Below are 16,161 nucleotides of genomic sequence, written 5' to 3' on the forward strand. Positions count from 1 at the left end.
ACAAAATCTGTACCATTTGATCAAGTGGTGATATTAAACTGGAAACCAAATAGTGAGAAAATTTTAAATCAAGTGGGTGCTTACCTTACCTTCAGGTACAGAAACCTTCTATAGGCCATTCTATACCTGTTTCTGTGGATTTCTAAAGTCCTTAGAAACCAGTTGGAATAAAGGTACCATGCTGTGTAGGAATTAATTATAGAATCACTGCAATAGCAAATAAATATATTTTTATATATATAATACATATACATATTAAATAATATAAAAATAGAAGAATATGTTTCCTAAAAAATATGCCAGCAATATTTTGGTCACTCCATTTAAATGATCACTTGGAAGAATTTTGAGATAAGTATTAGTATGTGACCAATAGATACTCCTGTAATATTTTGGAATTAAATTTCCTACATTTCTCCTTGCATGGTTTATTCTAGTTACAATCCATCATGAAATCATATGACACTTATAGACTTCTAAATATTTGTCAACTGCTTAGTAATATTTGAGAATACATGAAAATTGTTTATTTTATTTAAATGATCATCTTCTAAAAATATCATGAAATGCTTATTTGGCAAGTAACAACCCAGATGCTGTAAAGATTGCATTAGACATGACCAGGTCTCCTAACATTCTAAAACAGGAACATAAAAGAAAGTTTTAAAAGAGAGATAATATAACTCCAGTATTTCTGATATTTTATTCTTAGAAATATGAGTAACTAATCATGGTACAAGAAAATATGTATGCCTAATAGAGAGAATGGGTGAGGTTTACCATGTTTAAAGTGCAAATCTGGTTTTATTTTATAGCCCCAATATCTACAACCTAGAGCCTGCATTTCAAAGATCATCTTAGTTCTGACAAGGGCTCCTATTGAATAAAACATGTCCCTTGCTCTCTTCTTTCTACCTGGGGAGAGCTGCCTCTTGCCTGCTGCCTCCTCTACACATTCTGGCCCTCTGGTCTACTTAGGTGGTGACAGCTTGAGACCAACTCACCAGCACCTTGAACTGAACTGCACACACAGAAAAACATGAGGCCAAGAATTGGCAGGCGGTATATAAAAGACTACAAATCCCAGAAATACAACCAGATGCTGGCCTACTGGATGGAAGGAAGGATAGAGAGAGGAAAAGAGGTAGAGAAGAATAGATAAAGACAGGAAGAGAAAGAAAAAGGGAAGGGAGGCCAGAGCAAGGTCTGAGAAGACCATTGCCTGGAATTATAATTGGGATTCAAAGAAACATTGAAGGCTTCCCTTTTGACTCAAGTAGATATTTTTGTCACATTTTCCCCAAAGTCACATTTTTAAATTAATCTTGTTTTCCCATGAAAGTAATGTGTCATAATCTTGTAAAAATAAGAAAAAAAGCCAAATTTACAAAATGCAGTCATATAAGCATACTTAAGAAGGAGGTCAAGCTTTTAAAGCAATAAATGTTAAGGGAAAAAGCATAGTTTATATGGTGCCATGAGTGCCAAGAGTCCAACCATACAATTTGCCTCAGTCTGCTTTATATAAAACTACAATAATAATGTAATAGTTTAGCATTAATGAAGTGCTTAGTGCATACCAGGCACTCTCCTAAGAACTTTTTATATATTAAATGTTGGATTTTCACAGCAATGATATGGGGTAATTACTGTTATTGACCACATTGTGGAGATAAGGGAAATAAAGACCAGATAGATAAGTCATTCTTATATCCTCATTTGATTTTTTACTGGAGAAGTGGCCATTTCAAAAGCTGTCACCCATTTTCAACAGTCTTTATTTTTCTTTCTCCTTCCTTCTTTTCAATCAAACATAAATGTAAGTAATTTTGATAGATATACATACAGACCTAAGCCCCAGTCCCTGGGAAGTGACAAGGCAGCCATAGCCTCTGCCCTCCAGGAGGCAAAAATGTTAATTCTTAGACCATGTTTTAAATTAATTTTCCTTGACTTGAAATCAACAGATTCTTTTGGAATTCTTTCCCAGAATGCATAACATGAAGTAAGAGGAAAGGGAAGTACTTACAGCTCATTGTTAATTGAAGAAATATTGATTAGAAGTTCAGAGTTCAGGCTCTGAGGCCAACCTGCTTATGTTAAAGCCAGTACCATCTTAATAGCTTTGTAACCTTAGTACAGCTCTTAATGTCCCAATACCTTGGATTCCTCATCTATCAAAAGGGAATCAATAATGCCTACCTGGGCTGGAGATGTGGCTCAGCGGTAGCGCGCTCGCCTGGCATGCGTGCGGCCCGGGTTCGATCCTCAGCACCACATACCAACAAAGATGTTGTGTCCGCCGAGAACTAAAAAATAAATATTAAAGATTCTCTCTTTCTCTCTCCCCTCTCTCACTCTCTCTTAAAAAAAAAAAAAGAAAAAAAAATAATAATAATGCCTACCTTTTGGGTTTGTGGATTTGATATTTGCAAAGCAGTGCAAATATACCTGGCACATTATAAATGAATGTTTATATTACGAGTTACTCTTTAAATATGATACTCTTTTACTAGTAAATTTCTGTTATGTAAGGGAGACTTAGAGGGTTTTGAACATTAGATTGGGAGAAGGACTACTGAACACCAATGAGTCTCAAGCAAAAAGTGAACAAAAATATAAAGGATGGTGGAAGGAATAAGGAGCTCATGTTTTTTGCTTTATCCAGACTTCGGTAAATTTGTATGGACCTCTTGTTCTGATAGGGTAGTCGTGCTTATTTATTATTAATGAAAATTCAAAATAAAATAAATAAATTTATGCTTATTTAATGAGGTTAAATATACAAAAATGTTTAAAACATAGAGACAGAGCATAAAAATAACAGAGGGCAATTGTTAGTGAAAGGATTGGGAACCACTGTTCTGGAACTTCTGTGGGTCTTAAGGAATTATCTAATGATTCAAAAATACCAATCAGATTATCTACTAGGATACAGTTACCTGCTGCACATAATTTGGGAAGCTCTCCGAATGCCTGAGTAATCATCAAAGATTACAGAATCTTAGAACAAGAGAGGACTTTGGAGATTAGTTTTATTTGGTTGATTGACTTTGGGATGGATAGTTATTACTTTAGAAATTAAATTCCTCCTCTTTCTAACTTTGAAAATGTGCATCCCAGTGGCAGGCATCTCAGTAGAAGTTAGAGAAAATGCTATCAGACTGTGGCACAGTGGAATATTTTCGTATGCTGTGGTTTTTCCCTTTAGATAGCAATAAAACTATTTGAGGGTCATTTAGCATCCATCTGTTATACTTTTAAAGAGCATTTCAGTTTAAAACAGACCTTGAAAATTATACTTTGAGCTCATGCTCAGATTTTCTGAAATGTGTCACCCACCAAGTGCCATTGGATACTCTTCATTTGAAATTTTCTGAAAGAAAATTATTTTTTAAAAAAAGCAATTTTCTTAAAGAAAATGAGAGAGGAGCTCCTGAAAAGTAATTCATTTTAATTTTTTTAAGGAAACTGTTAATTTAATGAGAAAAAAAATAAAGTTAAATTTATAATCCTTTTAGAATAAATACTTTTTTATTGAACAGATTCAAACTATACATTTATTTTTACTCATTAATAATATGGAGTTTTCATTACCCACGTAACCTCTAAAATCGGTATTATGGACAAGAAAATTTGAGCAGGAAATAAAAAGAAATCTGTGTTACTTTATTAAAAACATAAATTTCTGAACAAATGAAAATGTGAACTTAAGGATTCACATCTGAAGGCCCTGACAGCTGGGATGTTCTTTCAGCTTCGACAGATGACAGTGCAGCTGAGAAGAAAGGGGGGACCCTGCATGCTGGCCTCATCGTTGGAATCCTCATTCTGGTCCTCATTATAGTTGCGGGCGTTCTTGTGACAGTCTATATGTATCACCATCCAACATCAGCAGCCAGTATCTTCTTCATTGAGGTAAGTGCCAAGTGTAGCATATAAAACCCATGGCGGTCCGTGAACTGTATCCATTTGCTAACTCCACCTGCATTTAATATTTAGCACACGATTTGTCAATTTCAAGTTGGCTGATCTCACCCACATGCATACACATGCTTACATATTGATAGATTGCTTTCATATGATGGGTTCAGTATCCCTTTTCTCAGAAGCTTTTAAAGAAACAAGCTATCTCGCCTGTTACAGATCTAAAGGAAAATAGAAACCATACATTTTTGGTCCTATTCTACCATATATGTTAACCAGCTGTTTTCCTGATCCTGGGAGGAAATCAGCATATCCTGGAGGCTCTTGGACTTGACTTAAAGCATTTGATGTATAAATACTAATTGTGTGTTGGCTGGTTTTATGATACAGTATGGTGGGCCTACTCTCAAAATACTTACAAACTATTTTGAAAAAAAAAGGGGGATTTTCATTAGAGAATGATAGATATAAAAGATGATGGTATGAGCTATTGCCATTTTGCATAGTGTGTGTTATTTATAAGTGTGTATAAAATGCACATTCCCACTCACACACACACTAAAACAGAAGACCTGTTGAATCAGTACTTTCTTTATGTACAGAAAGTAGATGTAGTACCAGTGCCAGGAACAAACAGGTAGAAGGACCAAGAACTATATTAGGGACCAGAGCCAAGCCCCTCACAGAAAGCTTCTAGTCTGGAAGGCTGAAACTAAGGAACTTAGAGGGATAAAGGGGAACCAGTAGATAAAGTCAGTGTGAGTAGGTCACTTCTCTTATCCCCAAGACTGGGTTGATTTCCTGTATCCCCTGTATGAACAGCTTTCACTCCAGCATCTTCAAGGGGACATTCCTTTTCCAACACTAAATCATACCAGCAATACTAGAGTAAAGAAATCTTCTCTTGCAGAGTTTCAAACATGTTAGAGTTCAATTCTAATTCATTAGATCATATGCAGAAAAGTTGCTTAGAATTTTTGTTGACTGAGAAATTATAAGTCTTTTAAAATACAAAGTTAAAATGACCTTTGCCCCTTCTAACAGGGATGAATACATGCAAATGAATTTAATAGTTGCTTTAAAGTCCTATTTGTGTCTCTTCTATCTGCAGAATAAAGTGTGGTCTCCTTCAAGGTCTTGACAATCCAGATCTTATCTATCATTTAAATTTTTATCCTATGGCTCTCTACCTGGACTTGGAACTAATGCCATATGTCAATCTTAGCACTTCTCCATATACAGCCCAAATGCTCCATGCCACAAAGACATTTGCTCAAAGACTATCTCCTGCCTGGGTAGCTGGACACGATCTCTCTTCCAACTCTGAAACTCTATCCTTAGCAGTACACCAGTACTGTTCCCTGACATTTACCTTCCTGTTTTGCATTAGAGCTAAATCTGTGCATAATTCATTCCACCCTATAAGACTGATAAATTCCTTCAGATCTGGATTACGTAAGTCAAATTTCTTTCTTAAAATAGTATGGTATTCTATCAATATTTCCTGGAAAAAATACATAAGTAATATCCAATTTCATTTTAAACTTCCATTAAAATTTTATATAAGACATATTCCAGAAATGACATTCTTATTTAATATTATAGGTATTGGTAAATTATCAGGCATTGAACTTAGTTGGAAAGTTGTTATTAAGTTTGGTTAATGGCTCCATTTTCACAGAAGAAAGTGGACATCTTACCTGAGATTATGAATGCTTTCCTCAAAGAGCAGATAATGACAAGCTGAAAGTCTCAGTGCCCAGCCAGACATTGGCCTTCTGGTGCTGTGAAAAAGAGTAGGCTATGAAATAACTGATGAGAATTGTATTAGCAGCAAATTGTACAGTGCAGAGAACCTAGTTAAAGCATTTACAGCAATCCCTGTATGACTATAAAATGAAATTCTAAAATAGCAGGGGTATTTTTCTTTTTCATTGGCCTCTTCTTTTGGCAGGAGTGGGTCCCAGGGATTGAACTCAGGGGCACTAAACCACTGAGTGACATCCCCAGTCCTATTTTGTATTTTGTTTAGAGACAGGGTCTTACTGAGTTGCTTAATACCTTGCTTTTGTTGAAGCTGGCTTTGAACTCGCAATTTTCCTGCCTCAGCCTCCTGAGCAGCTGGGATTACAGGTGTGAGCCACCTGCCAGGTTTGCATTGACCCTTTTAAATCAATCTCAATGTGTAGGGAGCTTGTTCATGCACATATAAATATACAAATGTTGATTCATTACATGTAAGATGTACCACATACTTCATGTGTAGAATATTAGAGAGAGGGGAATTGTAGACATAATTTAGTCCTATACCCTTTTAACACAGAGAAAGCCTGAGACTCAGAGAGGTGGAATGACTTATCCAAGTTCAAACAGTCTTAGTTCTCAGAGTCACTATCATCTTTCCACATGTAAGTGACACAGAATCATTCTGCAGGCTTCCCACTGCCAGAGTCTGCTAACATCATTACCTTCACATCCTGGCTATAGTCATGCAGCTCAAGTGGCTGGTCAGCAAAGGATTTCTGGAAGGTGATAATCATAACTTTACTATTATTAAAATGAACCGCTGTTTGCAAAATCCAAACATAGACCCATTATGACTGCATGGTTTGGGACCTGCCAGACCTAAAATTTTGAAGATATAAAATTAATAATTAGATTTAAATTGTTGGTACATAAATAATGGGATTATTTATAGCAATCTTCTTACTTTGCATTTTATGCATCAGGTTATACTTCTGTCTACTTTTAAAATAAAAATGATGTGTTTTTCCATTATGAAAATGATACCACTCCTAGAAAATTAGGACAGTGCAGAAATGTGAAAGGATAGTCATTTATAGTCCTATTAGGCAGAATCAATCACTATTAATATTATAATTAATTTTATCCTGGAATTCTTTTATACATAATTTGATGTTTGCCCATCTTAATATCATTGTAATTTCAATGCAATGCAAATTGATGTTCATTTTTTTTCAAGTGACATTTTTTAATTTTATTATGAACTCTTTGTACACATGATTGCAACGGCTGTAAAACATTCCATGCAACTTTCATTCAATAGCTTATATTGATTGCCTCTTAGGCTGGCAGAATGGTAATTTAGAAAGCAGAATGGCCTGACATGTGCAGAGAAGTCAAAAATAACTTTTTTTCACCCTAATTTAAGACTGTGTGTTAGTTTCCTCTTGATACTGTAACAAATTACCACAACCTAACAGCTTCAAATGACACATTTTACAGTGCTAGAGGTTAGAAGTCTAAATTCAGGCTCACTAAGTCATGGTGTTGGCAGGATCAGTTCCTTCTTCAAGGAAGCTGTTATCTTGCCATTTTTTTGCTTCTAGAGACTGCCCCATGTTCCTTGGCTTGTGGCTTCTCCAAAATCTGTTTCTGCCATCACATCAACTGCTAACTCTGAACCTCCTGCCTTCTTCTTATAAAACACCTGGTGGTTACACTGGATCCATCTGAAAAACCCAGGATAATTTCCCCATCTCAAGGGGATGGGTTTGGAGATTAGGACAGGGATAGTATCTTTCGAGACCATTTTTCTGTTGAACACAGACTGCATCAAGTATAAGATACATCATGCATTACCAATTAAACTGTGGCACATCCTTGTCTGTAAGGTATGCTCTAATTTTAGTGATATCAAAACTATGACCCCATGTGTATCTTGTATATTTCACAGTGAAATACATGCTGCAATAAACACCTGTATAAATTAATTCCTGTGTTAGATACTTCGTATTCTGTGATGAAAGTTAATGCCTCTGCCCTTGTGAATGTACCAGAGCTCACAAAATCAATGTTACAGAGCCTCTTTCTCAAATGGGCTCTTCCCTATGATAATGAGCTGCATTGTAAACATATTAATGATAACAGCTAATTCATTAAATTCATTAATTCATTAAATTCACTAATAGTTTTGATTTACACTTATCCTTTTATTTAATCCTGATGAAGACCCTATGAGGTATTAGAATTATTTTAATATCATAGACGAGAAGACTGAAGCATTCAGTCACTAGTGGAGTGAGTATTTGAGTCCAGCCTCTCCAACTCCAGAGACCACACCCTTAACCAGTAGGCTGCCCTATCTGTTTGTTAAGATAATTTTTATATATTGTAAGTAGAAGTGTAGGATGATGTATATCTAAGGACATATATTATTTCCTTAGAACATATTCCCCCAAATAGAAACAAAGGAAAAGAACAGTTAAAAGGCATTTAATAAATATTGCCAAAATCATTACCCAAAGGTGTAGACTCATTCATACAGCTGTTATTAATAGTCAAGTGATGACAAAAATGACAGTGGCTATTACCTATGTATTTTATTCTTGCAGAAAATATATACTGATTATTATTCATTTTGTGAGCACTGACGCTCTTCTTTATATAAAATGTTTATATGGGCCTTGACTTTTAAACTTCTTGTTTGTAGGAAGGAAACTAGATAATAAAGCAAATCATTTCCCCTATAAACTGTATAATTAAGCAAGTGAATTGACTGTTTACATCTCGTGTCTTCATGTACAGGGTAAGGATAAGAGCGCCATCCTCCTCAAACATCCAGTGTCTATCCAATCTGGCAGAATAGTCTATTTTTCACTAACTTATCTTCTACAATCCTCCATCATCCTCCTCTATTCTTAGACTGAACATTTTGGTTGACTTTTTTACTGAATAGCTTGCATTTTTTGTTATCCATCTGGCTTTTGCCAGTTACTTTCAAAAGGGTGTCTGATTTTGACCAAAATCCATCATATTATACATGTTTTGAAATCTTTTTAAAATGCTTATTTATTATCTTGAAACAAACTAACAGAGAATAAATATTTAAATAAACTAATATTCTTTTATTTTTAATAGATTTTGATAAAACTAGTGTCTCTTTGGAGAATTCTTTGTGCCTTAAGCTCTACATTAAAGTTAATGATTGCTGAACTTTTCTAGGCATGAATTCTATGATTTATTACAGACTTCATTGTTGCATGAATATAGGCCACAGAGATCAGTGTTTACACTGTTGAATGTCTGAAAAGACATGTATATAAGATACACACTGAGTTTGGTTTAGATATGAGGTGTCCCCAAAAGCTCATGTGTGATATAATGCAAGAATGTTCAAAGGTGAAATGATTAGATTATGAGAGGTAGAACCTGGTCATGGATTAATCCACTGATATGGATTGATGGTGATAATTGTAGGCAGGTGGGCTCTGGCTGGTAGAAGTAGATTGCTAGGGGTTTGCATTTGGGGTTTACATTTTTTCTCTAGTGAACTGAACTCTCTCTTTACTTTCTGGCTAACATGTCCTGAGCAGCTTTCCTCTGCCACACTCTTCTGCCATGATGTTCTGTCTCACATTGGGTCCAAAGCTATGTAGTCACCTGACCAAGGACTGAACATCTGAAACCATGACTCAAAATATACTTTTTATCCTCTAAGTTGTTGTTACATGTTCTGATCACAGTGATGAAAAGCTAACAAAAACACACTGGATTTTAGAGTACAAAATAAAATGGAATGTAAATTATTTCAGAGATAATTTATATAAATTTAAATGTCAAAATGTTAATATCTTTGTTATATCAGCTTAAATACATTATTGAATTTAATTTCAATTATTTTTACTTTTTAATGTGACTTCTGGACATTTTTTGAAATTATCTATATGGCTCATACAATGTATTTCTTGCAGGATGCTGATTTAAAGAAAACTGCTGAGAAAGGGGAATTAGAAAGGCATTTTGATTCTTTGCTCTTTTTTAAGTAAGAAATCAACTGATTTTCAGCAAAGTAAAAGACAAGTAATTAGAAACTTGAAGAGGGAGAAATCTACCAAAGCCAACTGGCATATTGACTATTCACTCATTCATCTATTTAATATTTGTTCCGCTCCTATTAGATATCAGACACCCAAGATACAATAGTAAGCAAACCAGACAAAAGCCAATCCTTGCCCTCATAAACTCATGGAGCTTACATTCCAATAAGTAGAAATAGATGAGGAGCATATTTTAAGTTAGGTTTGGATTTCCCATTGGATCTTTAGTTTAAAAAAAAAAAAAGTTTGATAAAATGTTACTTTTTTTTAAGTACTAAGATCTACCAGGTGTGGTAGTACATGCTTGTAATCTTAGCGACTTGGGAGGCTAAGGCATGAAGATCACAAGTTCCAGGCTACCCTCAGCAACTTAGAGAAACACTGTTTCAAAATAAAAATAAAATAAAAGGGATGGGAGAATAAAGCTCAGGGATACAGCACCCCAGGTTTAACCCCATTAACAAAATCAAACTAACTAAAAAGATATGTATTGACCAAATAACTGAGGATATCAGAGTTTGTTATGATCTTTATGTCTCCACTTGCAATTTGATAATAAGTAGGATTATTATTATCATCATTTTATCATGAAGACTTTTATAGACCTCTGGATATATATATATATATCCAGAGGTCTATAAAGATATATATATATATTTTTTTTTTTAAGTAAATGACAGCAGAATGCATTACAGTTCTTATGATTACAATATGATTTTTCATATCTCTGGTTGTACATAAAGTATGTTCACACCAATTCGTGTCTTCATACATGTACTTTGGATAATGATGTCCATCACATTCCACCATCCTTGGTAATCCTCTGCCCCCTCCCTTTTCTTCCCACCCATCTGCCCTATCTATTCCTCCCATGCTCCCCCTCCCTACCCCACTATGAGTTAACTTCCTTATATCAGAGAAAACATTTGACATTTGTTTTTTGGGATTGGCTAACTTCACTTAGCATTATCTTCTCCAACACCATCCATTTACCTACAAATGCCATGATTTTATTCTCTTTTATTGATGAATAAAATTCCATTGTGTATAAATACCACATTTTTTTATCCATTCATCCACTGAAGGGCATCTAGGTTGGCTCCACAGTTAGCTATTTTGAATTGTGCTGCTATAAACATTGATGTGGTTGTGTCCCTGTACTATGCTATTTTTAAGTCTTTTGGGTATAAACCAAGGAGAGGGATAGCTGGGTCAAATGATGGTTACATTTCTAGATTTCAAAGCAAACTCCATACTGCTTTCCATATTGGCTGTACCAATTTGCAGTCTCACCAGCAAATTAAGTAAAATAAATAAGTTAAAATATTAATCTCATAAGCAGTTAGTTTCCCTGAAGGGGTAAACTGTCTCCCCATTCTTAAATTGTGCATACTGGTTTGAATTAGAAGTTACGAGATTTTTTTATAATAAAATCTGGAAGTAAATGTCAAAATGCCAGTTATTTTTCATATCATGGTTTAAAGTTCTCATCCTTTCTGGTGGAAGTACCCAGTATTCTCTATCAGCAAAATTATATGATGTCAAAGAAAAAAATAACCTCAGCATGCATGCAAACTAGTGATTCTGTAACTTTTCCAAACTAAATTGTATGAATTCCCCAAGTATCCACCACAAGTACTTATTCCTGAGAGTTTGTGTTTTATCTTAAAAACTTGGAAAAATTTTTGCATTTTATTCTATAATATATACTCTATACTATAGAGTTATATAATGTTTGATGTAAAAAATGATAGTACACAATCTTCAACCAATATTAACATTCTAAAGGGTTATTCTCTTTGGGGGAGAGATGAGGATATGTATTGGGGATTGACTGGGGGCACTCTACCACTGACCACATCCCCAGCCCTATTTTGTGTTTTATTTAGAGGCAGGGTCCCACTGGGTTGCTTAGCGCCTCCCTTTTGCTGAGGCTGACCTTGAACTGAAGATCCTCTTGTCTCAGCCTCCCAAGCCACTGAGATTCTTATCCCTTTAATTTGTATATCCTTGGCACCCCAGTTGTATAGTTCTAGTTACTATAAAATCCAAATAAAATCAGCAGAGATCTCAGTTCCTAAGTGGAAAGTGTCTTTTCACACATTTGTTGGAGTCCAGTCCAACATAGAATGGAGATGTAGGATGGTGTAACCATTTACTTGGGTCATAAGACACGTGCTACAGAGCCAGGGCTTCAGCTCAGGACCCCTCATCCTGGTCTGGCAGAATCATAGCCAGATCCCTTTGATCTGTCTAACAATCACAAGGGTTCCTTGTCCCAAGGAATATTTGTGGATAACAAGGACTATTGGAGAATGTGATACAAGAAATTCAGGCAGCTGTGGCCCTCAACTTTTCCTGGCAATCCCTAGTGCCACCAGGAAAGAAGCCAGAGAAAGGAGCCAGGCAAAGATTCAGAGGCTGCTGCTTGGGTGGAAAAAAAAACAAAAACGTGTTTACTAAAAGTTTAACATCTTGCTGTGCAGCTGCTGGCTGAATAACACATGGGAGTCTGGAAGACATGACATGATCCCTTGACTAACCTGTATGGGAAATAGAGAAATAGTTTCATAGATCCACAAATCTTTTTTTTTTTTAATCTTTTTTGAAGTCACACATTTTTTTTGGTAACTGAATTTAGCCTTTAAGGTACTTCTTACACTTATTTCAGCATTTGAGAAAACTCAAGGGAAAAAAATGATTCACTGAAACAAAATATTTCTTATTTCTATTCTTAGTGGAGGCAGAAGATGGTAATCATTTTTGATGAACTGCTAAAGGGAAGGAAAGATTTAGGCAAAACCTAACTAAAATGGTTTAATGGCTGAGTAAAAAAGCTGTATGGTTAGAAGACAGCTCTCCCAACTGTAGCAAAATATAAGGGGAAATGGGTAAAACTAGGTTACTTTTTAAAAGAGATGTTATTTTGAATGTCTATGACTTAATTTCCTCATTTTCTGTCCTAAGATGCTGGAGTTTTATTTGTGTACAGTCACTGGATGTTTATGAGACATCAGTTCAAGTTCTTAGTGATTGCCTTTCATATATAATCACCAAAATAAATTTCTTTCACAGATGCCATCATATTTTATTCTCCTGGTCAACATATTTTCATTTAAATTCCTAAAACTAAAATAGTGTTTCCAATGAAATATTGTCTTCCCTTCATTAGGAAGAATTATTAAAAGTATTGAATAAAATATGCTTCACCGAGCTCTCTGCTCTAATTCCTTCTTAATTACTGTTCCCTAACTGATTATTTTTAATGGTACATAAAACCTTGAAAATAGACAGATAGTGTTCATAGGGAATGTCTTAATTGGAAGGAATCAAATGAATAAATAAATGAAAGCTGGTAAAGCTGCAGTTCACTTGGGCATTTATAAACTTGAATTATGTCATTTTAAGTGCACAATATGTGTTTTAGGTATTCTGATCCTTTTCTTCTGTTACCTCTTGAAAAGATTATTGTACTTAGAAGTACCAACTGTTGAGTAATTTCTTCCTTATGACTTTGTTTACTGTTCTCTGGTAAAATAAATACTCAAATCTTTTTATTGGTGGATGCAGATCATAGAAATTTTAATTTTGGCAATAATCATCGTCTCACATAATAATAAATTTATTCCTTTATACAAATTTCCCACCAATTCCATTTAGTTTAATTATTTTTTCTGGTAGCAATAAAAAAAATAAATATGTTGAAAAATATGTCATACTTGGGTTGCACTTATAAGAAAATTAAAGTTTGTGTGTCAGAATTAAAAAATACTCAGAATTTAGGGAACAGAAATATGAAAGAATTTATTATAAATAATAGGAATAATTGTGCCTTTGTAATTCTATGAGAAATTATTAAGCAAATGTATTTTCAATGTGAAAATGGATCAAGATTATTTTGCTCTATTTCATCTGATTATCAATCTAGAAAAATTCCCTTAGTATATAACAAAATAATTTTCAATTCAAAATTAATTTTTCTTCTATGGCATAGTAATTGAATCTGTATCAGAATCATTAGTTCTATGTCTGTTTTCTCTACCTTGGCTAATTATTGTATTTATATTATAATTAACAAGATAATTAAAATGATTACAGATGAGATAAGTTTTGAATAGATGAAAAAATCTTTCATGTATTTTTAAAAGTTGGTTTTAGACATCAAGTCTGAGCAAAGTATTATGCTTGGCACAAACTTTGAAGGAGAAATTATATTTGCTTTGTGAAAAAGAAAATAAATTTGTTGTAATTATTCAAAATTATAGTAACCTTGAAGTCCTAGGATTTTAGTTGGAGTTAATCCTCTCTTTTCTTGTTTTATATTTGACTTTATGTCACACCTTTTTTTTTTTTTACTTTTTATATTTGGTGTTGACCTTGGAATATCTGACTGTGGCTTAGTAGCTTATAACTAGACTTGCATCTTGAATATGACAAAGTTTAATATGAAGAAAATTTGATATACCATGAGAATAGGTAAAAAATGTTGAATTTAAATGAGAAGTAATTTCAAAATCTATCATTCATAGTATGTGCATTACATGTTTCATGAAGAGCAAGATGGTCGCATCAAAAGTGGTAGGATCCATTCTGCACTCTATTCTTGTAGAAGAACATGACCTCAAATGTGTTAAGAGGGGACAGATTAAGAATGTTAAAAACTTGAAAAACAGTGCCATGAACAAATGAAGGAAAGGAGAAGGTTGAGCAGCGATAAGCACAGAATGAGAAGCATAGTAGCTCTGCACCACTGTTAGTGGGCTGTCCTAAAAGCCAGGCAGCTGACCTATTATGAATGCATCTGTGTGTTAGCCTCCAGGATCTTTGAGGACAAGCTGTGCAGATAATGAACTCGGATTCATTATGAAGACTTTCTATGGGCTAAGGGTGTTATAAGGTGGTGAGTACTTTTCTAGAATGCACAAGGCTGTGGGTTTCGTCCCCAACACTGCAAAGAAGAGACTACTAGTCAGAGGTACCCAGAGATGCTTCAAATTGGATGAACTCTGCATCAGCAGAGGTATTTAATTAGTTCAGAAGACCTCTTCCATAGGGCCTCATTGAGGGCATTTAAACATAATAAAAGTGTTTAAACTATAATGAATTTAGGGTTTATCTGTCCCTATGAATCTAGAATATCCTTGTTCCTCACTTGCCCCAAAACTGTTTATATCTCAGAAAGATACCAAAATGGCAAAGTAAAGCAGAAGGTATGCTTATGCATTCTTGTAGAATGTGATGACATCTTATTTTTTAAGGAACCCGAAGAGAAAAAAATAAAGCCTACACACATAAGGAAGGCTGTAACTCTCCTCTCCAAAAAACAGAATAATGTATGAGGTACTAATTGGGGAAAAAGGCCATCACCTTTTCCTCTTTTATGGAAATTGGTAGTACTGGATAATGCCTTAGGTTTTATTTTAGTACTAAGATACTAAGTGTTATAATGTGCCTTATGCAAATGATTTGCAATGGGGTTGCCTGAAACAGGAGAAGAAAACAGAACCAGAGATACAGAGTGCTATGCTTTGCTTTCTTCCATAATCTTCTCCACAAATTTCTTAAATTTGATTTGAGAAACGGATGGGTGAATGTATAAGCTTTCTTTAAAGAGGTAGGATTCACATGGTTGGTGTTTTCTACTTACAAATAGGACACTTTGTGGGTGTTTTCATTTCTATCTTTTTCTTCCTTTCTCTGAGATGGACTACTACGAAGTTTTTGACTATTCTGAGGTTGACTAGTCTGATGGCATCCTGACATGTGAAATCTGGCCATTTAGAACTACTTCTGCCACTCTGTTTCCTTGCCTCTCATACTCTGCCAAGCAGCCTTTGGGACTTCTTAGATATTTGCATTCAACATTCTTCTATGAAAAAAAAATTGGCTGAGGGGTACCAGGGATTAAACCTAAGGGGGCTTAACCCCTGAGCCAGATCCCCAATTCTCCTTTTCTTTCAATGTTTTTACTTTGAGACATGTTTTCACTAAGTTGCTTAGGACTTCTCTAAGTTGCTGAGTTTGACTGTGAATTGTGAACCCCCTGTCTTATCCTCCCTAGCCACTGGGATTACAGGCATGCGCCATAATGCCAGACTTTTTTTTTTTTTAAACTAACATTTTTCCCATTCCTAATTTATTAGAATTTGTGCTCGTTAGTACTTTTATGGTATAATCACTGCTAGTGGAGAAAGTGGTTCTCGCTCATTCTCTTAAGTATAGCAAATGCAGATTTCAATTAAGTTGAAACTCCATGTGCTGATGAATGATGCTATTGATTTGCATCCAAGACATTCACAAATTTGTTTCCCTGACATAGAAAGGGTAGCAATCACCAATCTTAATCAGGAGGAGCTAAGAGGATGTTGCAACTACTTATCTTTTCTCCATAATT

The 16,161-nt window shown here is 34.8% G+C and overlaps 1 protein-coding gene across 2 annotated transcripts in view; it reads left to right on the top strand.

Moving 5' to 3' along the window:
* Positions 1-16,161, top strand: part of Plxdc2 (plexin domain containing 2) — a 431,497-nt gene that overhangs the window by 402,510 nt on the left and 12,826 nt on the right. For both annotated transcript variants that reach the window (XM_077802504.1, XM_026402387.2), the window contains one exon: positions 3,758-3,918. In XM_077802504.1, coding sequence (XP_077658630.1) covers positions 3,758-3,918 — 161 coding nt within the window. The remainder of the gene's footprint in view (positions 1-3,757; positions 3,919-16,161) is intronic.

The sequence above is a fragment of the Urocitellus parryii genome, chromosome 9 (assembly GCF_045843805.1).
Source record: "Urocitellus parryii isolate mUroPar1 chromosome 9, mUroPar1.hap1, whole genome shotgun sequence".
Classification (NCBI taxonomy): Eukaryota; Metazoa; Chordata; class Mammalia; order Rodentia; family Sciuridae; genus Urocitellus; species Urocitellus parryii.